The sequence below is a fragment of the Ylistrum balloti genome, unplaced genomic scaffold (assembly GCF_031769215.1).
Source record: "Ylistrum balloti isolate Yb309-2 unplaced genomic scaffold, AGI_CSIRO_Ybal_v1 Utg371552, whole genome shotgun sequence".
Classification (NCBI taxonomy): domain Eukaryota; kingdom Metazoa; phylum Mollusca; class Bivalvia; order Pectinida; family Pectinidae; genus Ylistrum; species Ylistrum balloti.
This window is the reverse complement of record NW_026782798.1, coordinates 455,130-470,806: the sequence shown is the minus strand read 5'-3', so window position 1 is coordinate 470,806 and position 15,677 is coordinate 455,130. Positions and strand designations below refer to the sequence as shown.

The following is a 15,677-nucleotide window of genomic DNA, read 5'->3' as shown; positions in this document are numbered from 1 at the left end:
CATTTTTACCTGATATTTTAAATAAGTTATGTCATTTTCATGGCTAGCAGGATCCTTCTCTAACCCTTCAATATGATTTTTTTGGAAAAGCCCTAAAATTTAAACAAATTAACTAACAACAAATTCAAAAGGAACAAAGCACTTCACTGTAGGCCAAAATTTGCTCTAAGAGCATGTATTTGTACACAGGATTATCTTGTAAATTCAAATTCACAGGCATATTCATATATATACACATCCAACCATATACTTGTATTTCACAACCTGTCTCTTAAGTGTCTTTATAAAAAATTTCTTTATTTTTGACCTCTAACTCTCTTTCAAACAATCCATCTCCTTCATCCTGTGCCAGCCATTTCTTACAAACAAACTGACATGTCTCATATAGCGGTACTTTAAATACCAATTCCTTTTCTTTTTGTTTCCCCTTTTTGCCTTTCTTTCCTTTACCATCTTTCCTTCTTTTCTCGGTTTCATCATCTGAATCCTCTTCACTGGAAGAGTCTGATGAGTCAGAACTAGACGACTCTGAATCTTTCTTGTTTTTCCTTCTCCCATCCGTGGAAGCACTTCTATTCTGAGAGGAACTCCTTCTTTTTGAGCTTTTGCCTAGTGAAACTAGATCCTCTTTAGAACCTCTCCTCAGAGCACTTTGTGGACGGTTTCCTATGCTCTTTGTGCTATCTTCTAAGGAGTCTTTTTCGATTTGTTTCTTTTTCAGTTGTCGTTTCTTCATTTCTAGTTTCACCTTTTTCAGGTATTTCTCCTGCTCTGCTCTATGAATTTGACGAGTTATCTTTATCTGAAAAAATTAACATCATTCACGATAACACATCCTGTTGGATCTTTCACAAATTTGCAAGAAAGTGAACAATCTTGTATTTGATTCCAATGAAAACAGGAAATGGAAATGTTTAACCTTTTTGGTTTCTTACACCCCTGAAATGATTATATTTATTGATTTGAAGTGGTTGTTGAAAGATTGAAACCATTCATCTGTAAAAAGCTTGGGAAATTAAATTACTTAAAAACAAAAACAAATTGAAATAGATCGCTGCGAGCAAAGTCCTATATTCCTTAAGAATTTTCAGAGAAAGTATTCAAAGGTATTTAAGAGTACTATTTCTTATTTTTTTATGTTTATGTACCTCATCATCTCAAACTCATGTAACTCAAAAACTCTGTTTAATTCAAAGTATTTCACAAGTCCCCATCAAACTTAACACAAAACATTAGAACTCACATAAATCAAATACTTGGTTATGTTGAATTTTTTCCACAGCTCTGGTGACTTTGAGATAACAAGGTTTGGCTTTAGTTTCTGGATAACTACATTGTTCATGTACTTACATTGTCCAAGAACCAGCCAGCCCCTACTCCTGCATTGTCATGGCCAACCAAGATCTTTGACATACTGCCTACATCAACTGTCTCCATCTGTAACAGAATAGAAATATTGTTTAGAAATCCAAGGGCCACAACCCCATTTATTACAGTTTTAACTCTATCAATTACAAGTGGAAATTAAGAGATATTAAATTTCATATTCTACTACAAAATATCTTGGAAATAAGCAAACATTATATCATTACAAATACATCTTACTGTGAAATCGTCGGTCATGTTCCTTTCAAAATTATTCTTTGAGTCGTCTAACATGAGTTTCTTGGTAACTCCCTTTTCACCATAGATCTTGACAAAGACATTTGCATCTGTCCCTGCATATCTGACGTCCCCAGTTTTCACTGTTATCTGGTACGTGGTGCGCGCCCCTGTGGTACAATAAAGACATTAATTATCAACCCTATTTCAAATATCTTAAATTGGAAAAATGGATAAGAAATGAAACAAAGAAAAATACAAATTTTGATACTGTTTTCAAATAAATTTTTCTCATTACTTCTTGAGTAGACTTAAAAAAATAAATCCAAAGTTTTTTTTGTCTGTTTTGATATGATTTACACTGTTGATAAGTAACTTGATGCATGGAAGCCCTGACATTGTTGTTCTCACTCCAGACATCAAACAAAATCACATTATATGATTAATATCTTATTTTGTACAATAATGTACCCGTCACTTATTACTACTTTTTTAATTGAAAAACATAATATTTAATAGGTCAGACAAATGAGTTTAAGACAATTCAAAATCATGTGGGAGACATTATTCAAAATCAGATAATCTTTTTCTTTATTCAGAAAAATTTTATCATTTGAAATTCACAGAAACATTAAAACTCGGTTCACCCCTTTTATTGTTTAAAATCCTGTTTGATGTAAATAATCAGTAATGTAAAAATTTTACTGTTGTAAGCTTGAGGATTGATAAACTTTATATTCAAAATTTGTTTAAATTAAAGTTTGTTAACACAACAATATTACATTTCTACCATCAAAAGAGACACTGTATCATAATAACATGCACTACTTGTCTACAACTATCCATTAAAAGTACACAACAGAAACACCACTGATCTACTACATGCTTGTAATGGCATACCAGTTTCTCTTTAAACAAAATCCTTTAAAATTATTCTAAAATATATTTTTAAAAGAATATTTACACAGTATTTCTCCATTGAAAAAAAAAATAGAAATGAAAGATAGAGAGGTTGTCCTTGATAAAGCAAAAAATCTATTAACAGGCAGACAAATAAATTCAACACAATGAAAAGCTTTAACAATGACTACAGATGTAGATTTCCATGCTTTCAGAAGCAAGGGAGACAATCCAATTTGGTTTTACTGTCCTATTGCGATTTTCATTTTGTGTCACAGTGTGTGTGATAATCAGATAACTGGATGTTATTATAGAGAAAATGTACAATAATCACCTTATATACACTTTGTACATGAAACAAGGATCTGATAACTGTACAATTTATCAAAAGTAAATAAACAAATAAAACAAAAACACAATACAAATATATATAGAGTTCTTCAATGATTCTACAGAATGTTGAAAGATTATCTAAATTTACGTTTTGGTATGACTGGAACAATATTTCCTGAAAAGAAACAATACTGTACAAAGATAATGTCACAGAAAATGTTATGTTGATTTCAATAATTACTGGTGCACATGTCACTATCTACCAATCAGACAAGACCAGTACTATGTACAAACTACATGTGATTCTCAAGTTCTGCTAAGACAACTGGATATGTCCTTTGTGTCACATGCATCTTATGATCATAAACAACATGATAATTCACTACCAACACCAATAGTGCAATACACAGGGGCCTATAATTACACAATTTTTTTTATTATTATTATTTCATTGGTCACAGAATTAACTTAAATACAAATAATCACATGTTTATTGGAACTCTGTTAATCCAGCCATCACCTATTGGGTATTTAGTCTCTTGCAAGTGAAAATAGATGGCTTTAGTTTAATAACCATACAAAATTTGAACAAAAAAAACTTTGTCCAAAATCAATTCTGCCAAAATTTCAAGGTAACTTTGGCAACAGTGCACACAAAAATTCTGTAAGTGTACATGTATGTCTATCAAAATAGATATGAACTACCTCAAGTAACTAGAAACCTATGCTCATTACAGGCCCCTGTGCCTCAGATCCTGTGTGGATCCTGATATTGCTCGTGTCTAAAATTAGGTCTTGTGATTGATACTGCTGCAGGTGTAGAAATCCTATTAACACAATTTTCATAACATATTTTTCTATCAAGTCTAGTTCACAGACATTTTAGTATCAATGGGATCCATCACCAAGGCAATTCTAATGTCCTGATCAACACAATATTTATATGTGATGTAAATGCAGACATATACTAAAGAAAAATATAAAAGATTATAAGAATTGATAAATTTCATATCTCGGGTATTTTTTTTTCTTCCATTTTCAATGACTTTTTCATTTTGTTTCAATTATTGCCATACAAATTACACCTACCTTGTATTTTATTAAATATTCTGATATTTTACTTACAAATGAGATATGATAGCACAGACTTAATGACATTCATTTATCTATGAACTGCAAATACATCTAGAGTATATCACATGTGATTGATGACATGGTGAAGTGAGCTGCAGTGAAGTGAGCTGCAGTGAAGTGAGTTGCAGTGAAGTGGCAGCACCTTGTGTAACAAGACAACACACAGGGATAACGTAGGTGTGTGTATATATACATTACCTTTTTCATCTGTAAACATTTAAGTTTTAGTAAAATTTGATACCTTATGTTCAAGCTTTAAAATACTAGTATAATCACAGAAAACAGTGGTCTAAGGAAATATTTCTACCAGTAAGTATGTTTAAATGAATATTCCAGAAAGACAGGAATGTAGAAGGTTACAGGAAGTTTCTCAATACACCTGGTAAAGGATGTTCATTTTTAATTTTGCTGTGGTGAATTGTAAAGCCATCATATTTAATGTATTCAGTTAAATTATGTCAGCATTAAGGAACTGATGTCTAATCCATTAATGTACATATTTTAATCTTTTTTATCGTTAATTCTTTAATGCTAGTATCAATTCTTATTGTTTTGATGAGTGAAATAAGACCTTGGTAAAGAAACAAACATATAACATTTTACATGAATCCCACAACACATACATGTACCATAAAACATTGAGGCCAGTGGATTAACCAAATTACAAGTTAATTAAAGATTTAAATTATAAATATGCATATGATACTTGATTCATTAGCATGATACATATTCATGAATATAAACATATTGATATAAAACTGTTGAATCCCATTAAGTTGAATTTGATTTACATAACAAATGCAAATACTTTTATTTAGTTTTACAAAATTTAAAATAATTGAATTTTTTTTTTAAAACACAGAAGCCATATTTTAACAGTGATATTTTCCAGGTTTCTGTTCTGAGATTCCATTGTATAGTGACTGCCAGATCAGATATCAAATTATCATTTTAATTCAAACTTTTAAATAAGATTTGACTATTTCAAATTGGTTGAATAAGCAGTAAAAGTATATTAAAAATCTTGTTAGGAAAACAAAAACTAGAACGAAATCTGAATAATTGATTCCTACATCAATCAAGCGAAATTATATTGTATACATCATATACATGTACAATGATATACCTACTTGTGAAATGTTTTATGGCGGGCTTATTTTATTTTTTCCCTTGACTAAAAGGCAATTTACCCTCGGTTAGTAAAAGTTGTTTTAAAAAGTCCAATGAGAACTACAGCAGAAATATACATGTAATATATTTTGGAAGATGAAAGGAAAAAAATCAAATGAAAAGAAATTTGTTTTGTTTATGGAATATGTTTGAATTTGCATGTAATGTACAGACAGAGTCTTTCTCAGCCACTCACCAGAAGTAAGTTCCTTTGGAAGAAATTTCTGTGCCTTGATATCACGGTAGAGTTTTCCATCTCCAACATCTTTACCAATCCAGCCGTTGTATATAAAATAGTACCTCTGAGATCTATTAGAGTTGAGGTAAACTTCAATCTTCAATTGGAAAAGAGAGGCAATGATTAATAAGCTCACTTGTTAATTTGCACTAGATGAGATTTGAGTAGTATTTGACCACAATGAGATAAAGTTTGATGGTAAAAGGAAATATTTACAATAATGAAAAATAAATCACCACCACAAAGTCTAAATTTGTGACAGATCAAAATACAATGTATACAGAAAATTTCAAACCAAAGTAGGGTTAACTCCTTTATAATATAGTTACTGGTTGTAAGCAAATAACATGGATATAGAACAAAGCAGTTTTAATCTGAACACTCCAGAGAAAATATCCATCTCAAGAAAAATCACTGATCCCTTAGAGACGTAACACTTTTTGTGGAAAACTTTACAGAAGAGTCCTTCAATTCTGTTGCTATATTTTAAATGGATGACTAAAAATATTATACAGATTAATCATCATTAAAGGGATACACACCTTCATTAACAAATTAAATGATCAAAGATTTGGAGTCATATCTGTTTCCTCAGGTAAAATAAGACCACAAGCTCCTCTATGAGATAATTCTGTAAATTTTTATCTCCTTTACTAAACATTCCCATGGGAAATATTGTTTTCATTTATCAAAAATATAAAAATATATCTCATATCAAAATATCATATCAGGAATTAAAATTTCCAAATTAAACCATGTTCATAACTTGTAAATAATAGTATCCAAAAATGGGAGAGATTTCTGGAAATCAAAGCCAATATAAGCATGTACCAGTAAATTAAAGATGAATTGTCACATTATTGTACCTGTATATAATGATAGAAAAAAATGACATCTTGTTTTTCCTGATCTAAAATGTCTCCCTGATCATATAGTGTGTTTACTCTGATTTAGTGTGTTTTCCCTGATTTAGTGTGTTTACTCTGATTTAGTGTGTTTTCCCTGATTTAGTGTGTTTTCCCTGATTTAGTGTGTTTTCCCTGATTTAGTGTGTTTCCCTGATTTAGTGTGTTTTCCCTGATTTAGTGTGTTTACTCTGATTTAGTGTGTTTTCCCTGATTTAGTGTGTTTTCCTGATTTAGTGTGTTTTCCTGATTTAGTGTGTTTTCCCTGATTTAGTGTGTTTACTCTGATTTAGTGTGTTTTCCCTGATTTAGTGTGTTTTCCCTGATTTAGTGTGTTTTCCCTGATTTAGTGTGTTTTCCCTGATTTAGTGTGTTTTCCCTGATTTAGTGTGTTTTCCCTGATTTAGTGTGTTTTCTCTGATTTAGTGTGTTTACTCTGATTTAGTGTGTTTTCCTGATTTAGTGTGTTTTCTCTGATTTAGTGTGTTTTCCCTGATTTAGTGTGTTTACTCTGATTTAGTGTGTTTTCCCTGATTTAGTGTGTTTCCCTGATTTAGTGTGTTTTCTCTGATTTAGTGTGTTTTCCCTGATTTAGTGTGTTTTCCCTGATTGTGTGTTTTCCCTGATTTAGTGTGTTTTCCCTGATTGTGTGTTTTCCCTGATTTAGTGTGTTTTCCCTGATTGTGTGTTTTCCCTGATTGTGTGTTTTCCCTGATTTAGTGTGTTTTCCCTGATTTAGTGTTTTCCCTGATTTAGTGTGTTTTAGTACCTTGTATAACAAAGTCAATCAGTACCACATGTACAGTTCTATGTGAAAAAGTCAAAATGCTACATACGGGATCCATGCATTTGTGTTTTAAAGAAAAATCTTACACATGAAAAGGTATTTTTTGTCTTGTAGAATTTCAGATAAGCAGAGTACAATAAATCATTGAACTTTATAATTTTCAATAAAAATATTCATTAAATTCTTCATGAAACTTAAAATTATTTTCCCTTTTAGAATGTCAAAAAAGTGGAAAAGAAAGAAAAAATAGATTAATAGATGCTATGGATAAAAGCTACAATGGTGTCTTTATTTTTGCTAACATCATGACGAAACCTTTTTAAAGCAAAAAAATTAATACCCAGTGAAACTTCATGCTGTATATACTGCAGAATTGCCTTTGACTTGAATGACATTTTATGCAATCATACACCAGCTAATTACGATGTACATGTAGTTCTGTAATTTACCTGTGGTTACTACACAGAACAAGCTTGGTACATGTTTTACTTTAACTACCGACGAAATTAAAATTAACTCGTGGTACTTTATATCATGCATAAACAAATCATAAAATCATTTCATTTCCATGCATTCTTGAAAAATATCTCAAAATAAATCAGAGACTTCTAATATATTTACAACTATACATTTGGAAGACATTTTAACATACTAATGATAAGGTACCTACCTTCATATCTACATAAGATGGCTGTACAATAAGACATATACATGTAATTTTGTTTTAAGAAAATCAAATTATTTGAATGATTTTTCCATTCTGTTATATATCAATCTACAAGATACATGTATAAAATCATTCACATGTCACACTGAAATATCTTTGTTTTCTCTGTAGGGGAGGGGCTGGAATGGAGTCATTGAAATCATTTTTTTTTTTGTCACCTTTAGGATTTAAAAAGGATATTGTCCAAATTATCTACAAAGTTTCAAAGTCTGTCAACAGAAAACTGCAAACATGATGAATTAAAACCATGTACTGATACATATATATAAGTACTTACATTGCTGAGATACCAACTTGATGCAAATCCTTTGTCATCATGCTCAATCCTAGAAATCACAAATAGAAATCAAATACATGTACTGGTGTTTGTTTCGTGTACATTTCTAGAAGTAAACTACAAGTCAGATAACAGCTAAGATTCAGGTTGACAAACCACAATTTTATTACTGATGTAACCTGGGATGTATATATAATCTATCTTTTAGAAGAAAAATGTTACATAAACATAGCGGGGTTATGTTCACTCTAATTCATTTCCCGATCAGCTTTCCAAAAAATAGCGAGCCACCTATTCCTTCATCATACGTTCCTCATGTAACTTTTTGTATTTGTTGTATTTGAAGCTGTTTTTTTTGGTAAGATGCTGATAAAACAACAGAGAAAAAAGTCTTTGATTCAAAGGATTAAACATGTATCTTAGATTTTACTCTCTACCTGAGTTTTCTTAAATCTCCTAAAGATGGCACGGCAACTGCGAAGACATCAGTCTTTCCTTTCTCAAATGCCTTCTTCCCTGAAGTTTTGTCCACCAGAAGGATTTTCTTGCTCTCTCCCTCCGACCCATATAGTGTAACAAATATGTTGGCATCTGTTCCGGACATCATTTTCTTCCCCGTGGTTACTGTTATAACATACTCTGAAATCAAACATTCTTTTGTTTAAATTAATATTGAATGTGAACTGTTCTCTGAGTTTTTATCTCAAATATACTACATGACACATAAGACTTCAAAAATAATGATGTATCGTGACCGCAGGAACTAATTGTGGTGTCAGTTGTACAATAAAACCAAACCAAAATTTTATCAGTGTCAGACAGACTAAACATAACCTCTGTAATACAGTAATATACAGATCAATCTAATGACGGATCCTAACTACAATTTTTGTCCATTCACTGTATAGAAATTACATCATTTGGATTTTTCTTAAACTTTTTTGTGAAGATGAAGCTGTAAGACATTATGTCAAGATTAAGCTATAACACATTTTTGTTTAGATAAAGTTATAATACATTCTGTGAAGATAAAGCTATGATACATTTGTCAAGATAAACCTATAATACATTTTGTGAAGATAAAGCTATAATACATTTTGTGAAGATAAAGTTATAATATATTTTGTTAAGATAAAGTTATAATACATTTTATCAAGATAAAGTTATAACACATTTTGTTAAGATAAAGTTATGATAAATTTTTGTTTAGATAAATTTATAATACATTCTATGAAGATACAGCTATATCAATTTTTGTTAAGATAAAGTTATAATACATTTGTCAAGATTAATCTATAATATACTTTGTGAAGCTATAATATATGATACATATCATAACAAGAAAATATCAATATCCCAATATACATTTTTTTATTGTCGTACATAGATATATCTGGCAATAAGCCTGAGCATGGTGAAAAGCCTATCCATACATTTATTATTTTCCAAATTAACAGTAAATAACATTTCATTAATCTGTAATAAGCCCACTCATGACATTGAATCAGAAGTTTTTTGTCCTCATAAGCTTATTACTGGACAAATATGAACAGTAAATTTATTACCTTCCTGTGGAATCTGTTTCACCTCTCCCATCAGATCCCGTTTAATACAGTAGTCTGGGATGTGTATAGATAACCATTTTTGACAGAAGAATGTCCACATTTGTCCAGTTTTCATGTCAGTGACATTGATTTTCTCTAGATACCATGAATGTTTTTTCTCCAAACCATCATGCTAACAACACAACAAAAATTAACATTTAATAGTAAAGTGCTGATAAATAAAAAATCTACCAAGAATTTAAAGACTGAATTCACAAAAGTGTAGAGCTATCTATAAAACATGAATGTCACCATTGCCATGTATATAAGTATCATAGTAGGTTGAATTTGCTGAAGTTAACCTGTTGGCCGTGTTGATATGATAAAGTGTATAACATGATGTTATGATACTATGGGGTAAATATGAACTGAATCTGTTGAAATGTTCTCAAAATATGACAATGATTCAGAAAAAGGGTGATATCATGGATAGCAGTCTATGTGTATATGTTCCCTCAATAAAATATGGCAGGACATCAAAAACAAAGATGTGCAGAAAACTTCTTCCACATAATTTTTATCAACCTGCATCTCTTGAGTTCCTGATGCAAGTTTTTAATCAGTTGTCAACATCTTGCATGAATGTAATGGTATAGGTGAAATAATGAATCAAAAACAACACAAAAATATTGTAGGTTGAGGAAGTAGGGTGTTGCTATCTAGAAATAGAAAATCTGCAATTAACGAAATTGAAATCATGACACTTAAATCATACAGCTCGGTGGAAACCTGTATCTGTCGGTTTTGTTGTAGGAAGATATTAAGATAAGTCACTGATGCAGGAGAGAGTGTCATGTCCTAGATATCCAATGTTAGTGGTAATAACGATGGGCATGGCTTCCTACATGAACATGTGGAAGAGGTTTTTTCCCTTAGTTACAAAAAATATAACTGTAGATCTTTCATGTTCTTAACTGACACCAAAAGATTCCATGACATTTTCACAAAATATGAATATCTGATCAATAGAACTAATAGTACACATATATATAATGTATATTTTTATTACCTTACCTCAATAGTGACCATACGTAAAACTCCTAACCGAGGTCCCTTTAGATAGAACGTTTCCTTAGTGTTTCTTATGAAGCAGAAATTGGACGACCCTCGACCTTTTGTCAGTTTAGTTTTGTCCAAAACCTCTTTGTCTCCGACAATAGTAATGGATACCTGAAATGACCATTTACACTACTGACCTCCAATCAGATCAATATCTTAGGGATGGGGTGAGGTAACTTTTGCAGATGAAGTATATTTTGAAGGAAAAACTCAGTTAATCTTAACACAAGTTTGATAATGAAGACTTCATCAGAGATATGAAATAGAATGCAGCTTTTCATACAGAATATACAGCAGTTTTCTTTAAAGATAAATTGTAAATGTATGCAGTGATATTGATTAACTGAAGTTTGCTTGAAATGGATTAATAAACATGGCAATGAAAAAGCATGAAAAATCCATTTCATTCTGCAGAATATGGAAATTTTAATCATGAATTTGATATTTTAAGTTATTAGTTTGCCAGAGTCCAGTAAGGTATTGGTCATCCTCTTGGGTATTACAATTTCAATTTTTGATACAATAAGACAATCTTGTCTCATCATGACTTTTAAAAACATGTACCCTGGTATTTTAAATAGGAAAAAGAAAAATTATTTTGAGATTTTAATATACATATATTTCTTTGGTACCAAAAACAGCATTCAATATTTTAACACATTGTTTCATATATGTGATAAATAGACTAGTACAGCAGTAGAATTTCATGTTCAGTTTAAAAAAATAACAAAACCTTTGGGTATAGAATGTTATGGTTGCTTGAAAAATCAACACCATCATAATAAGTATGTTGACATAATTGACAAAATTCCCAAAATACCATTGTGACTTAATTCCTAAATCAATACAAAAATGACCATAATTGAATTATTCCAGAAGCCTTACTTACATTAGCTGTAGTTCCAGCTAAATCAATATCTCCTGTGTATATATCAACTTTATATAGATTTTCATGAACAGGAATCCTTTCTTCTTCCTCATTCTTCTTCTTCACCCTTGGACGAGGAGCAATATATTCTATCTTAGGACGTGCTGTCACTGGGCGTTTCTTCCTCTGAAGCAGAAAACAACAAATAGTACTAGATATTATCATGTAGCAGGAAATATCTATGCCCAAATAGGATTGTTTCTAATGAGCATAATTTTCTGGAATCGTAATGTAACACAGTAGAATTTTACTAAATTCAACAATGATGTTAAGTTGTATAATAGGCAGTAATGTAATAATAAGAATTAAACAGAGATTATAATAAGAAAGAATCAATGTTTGAATACTCAAGTAACACAAATTGAACAGGAACCCTTTCTTCTTCCTCATTCTTCTTCTTCACCCTTGGACGAGGAGCAATATTTCTCATTTCTCGTTAAAGAATCATACACTCACCTGAAGCAACATGTGTCGCTCATGTTCCTCCATTGTTGAACAAAAATAACAAAATTTGTTGACATATTTTGCTGAAAAGAAAAGGAAGAAAATTACAAAAACTGAGAGCAGTATTAATTGTAAATATATTTATCTTTAATAATTAAGCTACATCACAAACGTTACTCCTGAAATTCAATTTTAATTCTGTTATAATCATCAAATAAGTGGTTTTCCTGTTGTTACTCATCATTATAAAGTAAACCTAAATTGCAAAACTGCAAAGCATATTACATGTAGATCTTTTTTTCAAGGCAAAAATGCTCAATATTAGATACACTATAACTGCAACACCCATATTTTGCTATTAGCAAAGTAAAGCTTTTCAATAAACTTTCATTTCTTTAAGGAGCTCAATGATGGGTTTAATGATATTAATCAGCATTCAAGTCAAGGAGCTGCTTATTAATCAGCATTAAGCCAGGGAGCTGCTCAAGCTATGAAAGAGTCTACATCAACAGAATATTAGCAAAATATATCATAAGATTTATCATTGAATACTTAATAATTGATTTTAACAAAATTATCGTCTCCAACAAATAACTAGTGCATCTAATAAGGAATAAAAATTTTGTTGCTTTCAATAAATTAAATAATTGTGATTTGAAAGTTTATAATTCCTATATGCACTATAGGTTAAAAGCAAATTGAATTGTTTAAATATTGAAATAAGTATCTCTTTCCAGGCCATGGAGTGAAGTTTTCCATACAGTAATAACCTTCATTGCTGCGTGATATCACAGACTCATTATCAAAATCGTCTGTGATTAATCCTGGCTTTTTCAAATTGTCCAACACGACAGGAGTGGTAAACATTACATTGGTGTCATGCCAAGCAGTACGAACTGCGGAATCTTTAGCACCTGTGAAAAAAGTATCTTCATCAGTTCATTTCAAACTACACGAAATTATATGAAACAGATTACCTGAACAAAAGACACTGGAGTTTTACCATTTGAAAAAAAATAGTATACTACATAATAGAAGATAATCAGACACTTGTAGTGTGTGTACAATCTTCAAACCTCCACAATGACATTTCAAGCATTTAGCAGATTAAGCCCATAAGCAGTTTAGTAAATATAAAATAACAATGTCAGTAATAGGAATTAAGATTAATATTGATGCTATAGTGGACTGGATTTTTGCTTGTGTTGTTTACTGTAGATTTCTGAAACAGGTGCTAGTGGATACAGCAAGAGAAATGGTACAAGCCATGCGTACATGTGTGCGTGATGCGGGGTGGTTATTATGTAACTCCTAACAGTTACAGCCATGCTTATTCTATAAACAACAATTAAGTTCAAAACTCTTAGAAGCAGTGGTTATGAATGAAAAGTGTTATCACAGATCATCAACGAAACACTGATTTTCCCATTCGTCTTCGTCTTCTGAAAAGACATTCTCTGTGTGTACATTTCCGATTAATGCACGAGTGAAAATATATGTACCTTTTGTAACCGGTATTGCCTCGTTTGTCTGCATGACGTATTTCATCCTAGGTCCTTTTATGTTCATTGACTCCTTTAAATGTTCCTTGTTGATACGTGTATTATGACACAGCGCCTGAAGATCGTCACCATACAACTGAGTATCAAATGAACCAGCCCAGGTATCTACATATCGCTGTTTTGGGTCCCTGTAGTCCACAGACGCGGGCCGGTGTCGGCGTGTTGGAACAGCTTCATGACGATCCATAGTTTAAAATTCAGCCAAGAAGATCTTATAGATGGGTTGTTAGAATCAAAATCCCTATATTTCAGATTTGTTATCAGAAAATCACTGTTTTTCACTTGTGTAGATTAATGAGTGGTAATGTTGCCGCCATCTTGTTTACTGTTACCACAGGAACTTGTGCCAGAAATGAGTCGTGAAAACCGAGCACCTGTGCAAGTGTTGTCGTAAACATTTAATTTGAGTCTGAATTCTCTCCCCTGACACCGATCGATTCCTTGCTAACGGGAAAGTCGCTAAGATCTATTCAATACCTCTTATTAATCACTGAAGTGTATTTGAGATATAATACATACACAACTGGATTTCTAATACAGATTGTTGACTTTCATTTCTTTATCCCAGATTTTTTCTTCATAATCACAAGTTTGTATAAAAAAACCTACATATCGCATACAACACGTTATCTGAATTTCTAATACAGATCGGTGACTTTTAGTCGCAATATTTTGTATCATGTTTGAAGAAGAAAAAACAAATAAGCAAACTTACAAATTCCTAAATTCTAAATATTTATACTTTATGATTTCTATTATTTATTCAATTTATTAAGATCAATGTACTTATTTGCAGATTTCTGTATTCACATCAGACAGATTACTAGATGATCCGTAAGCTTCTAATTATTGCTTATAAGGTACATGTATATTTTAAATGATCGTCATTTTTAAAAGTAAAATAATAATCTTCCTGACCAGTTTTTTTTCTCTCTCTTTTAGAAATTGGACGGCTAAGAATTTTGTACAATGCATATATAATACTCCCAAGTATCATCTACTGTTTCATGTCAACTTTACCTCAATGGCATATGTCTAATGCTTTCCCCTTGTTGTAATCGCACAATGTTACAGTTACATCTATTTTTTTTCATTTCGCAGATGTATTTATATACATACATTGTACATTAAACACGGAAACATTTTCGAAAATTCAAATCTGATACATTCAGACGCATATGACGCATTTGTTAATTAATTGATATTGATGTTAACACGAAGGAAGACATTTTCTGACTCGTACCCTGTCCTGGCCTCTAATTCGCGATCTAAATATATCTATAATAGCCGAGATCCAACTATTCCGATTGCGAGTCATCCGACGTTTTCGTGTTCGTGACGTATGTCACGTGATAGATGTTGTGATAAAACGAAGAGAATATTACTTAATTCGGAAACTGCCATCTGTCTACGGGAGCGTATTCCGGCCACGTTGTGTTTTATTTTAACCCGAAATTTCGAGATAGTAACTCGAAAGTTCGAGTTAGTAATCCGAAGTTTTGAGATATTTACCCGAAATTTCGAGACAGCAACTCGAAATTTTGAGTTAGTAATCCGAAAGTTTGAGTTAGTAAGTTGAAATTTCGAGTTGTTATTACGAACTCAAAATTTCGGATTACTAACTGGAAATTTCGAGTTGCTATCTCTAAATTTCGAGTTGCTATCTCAAAATTTCGCGTTGCTATCTGGAAATTTCGGGTTAATATATCAAAATTTAGGATTACTAACTCGAAATTTCAAGTTACTAACTCAAAATTTCGAGTTGCTATCTCGAAATTTCGAGATAAAATTAAACACAACCTGGCCGAATACGCTTCCGTATCTGTCGGTGTTCTAACGATGTGATTTCGAAAAGTGATTTCATCAAACAATTTGTAACGACGCGCACCAGACTGCGATTGTCACGCAGAAATAGGTCAGAATTACTACTTCTCTTTTAAACGTGGACAAACACTCATATATCACATTTATCTTTGTAATTATTAGTAATTTTTTCCGTCATTACCG

The 15,677-nt window shown here is 31.5% G+C and overlaps 1 protein-coding gene across 1 annotated transcript; it reads right to left on the bottom strand.

Moving 5' to 3' along the window:
- Positions 1-271: 271 nt before the first annotated feature.
- Positions 272-13,857, bottom strand: LOC132562952 (lipoxygenase homology domain-containing protein 1-like). Its single transcript, XM_060227729.1, has 13 exons — positions 13,611-13,857; positions 12,879-13,022; positions 12,121-12,191; positions 11,626-11,790; positions 10,692-10,847; positions 9,639-9,810; positions 8,511-8,712; positions 8,074-8,122; positions 5,336-5,474; positions 4,168-4,176; positions 1,606-1,772; positions 1,351-1,437; positions 272-802 (listed from the first exon to the last, which is right to left on the bottom strand). The coding sequence occupies exons 1-13, from the start codon at positions 13,855-13,857 to the stop codon at positions 272-274; spliced, it is 2,139 nt and encodes a 712-aa protein (XP_060083712.1).
- Positions 13,858-15,677: the final 1,820 nt, after the last annotated feature.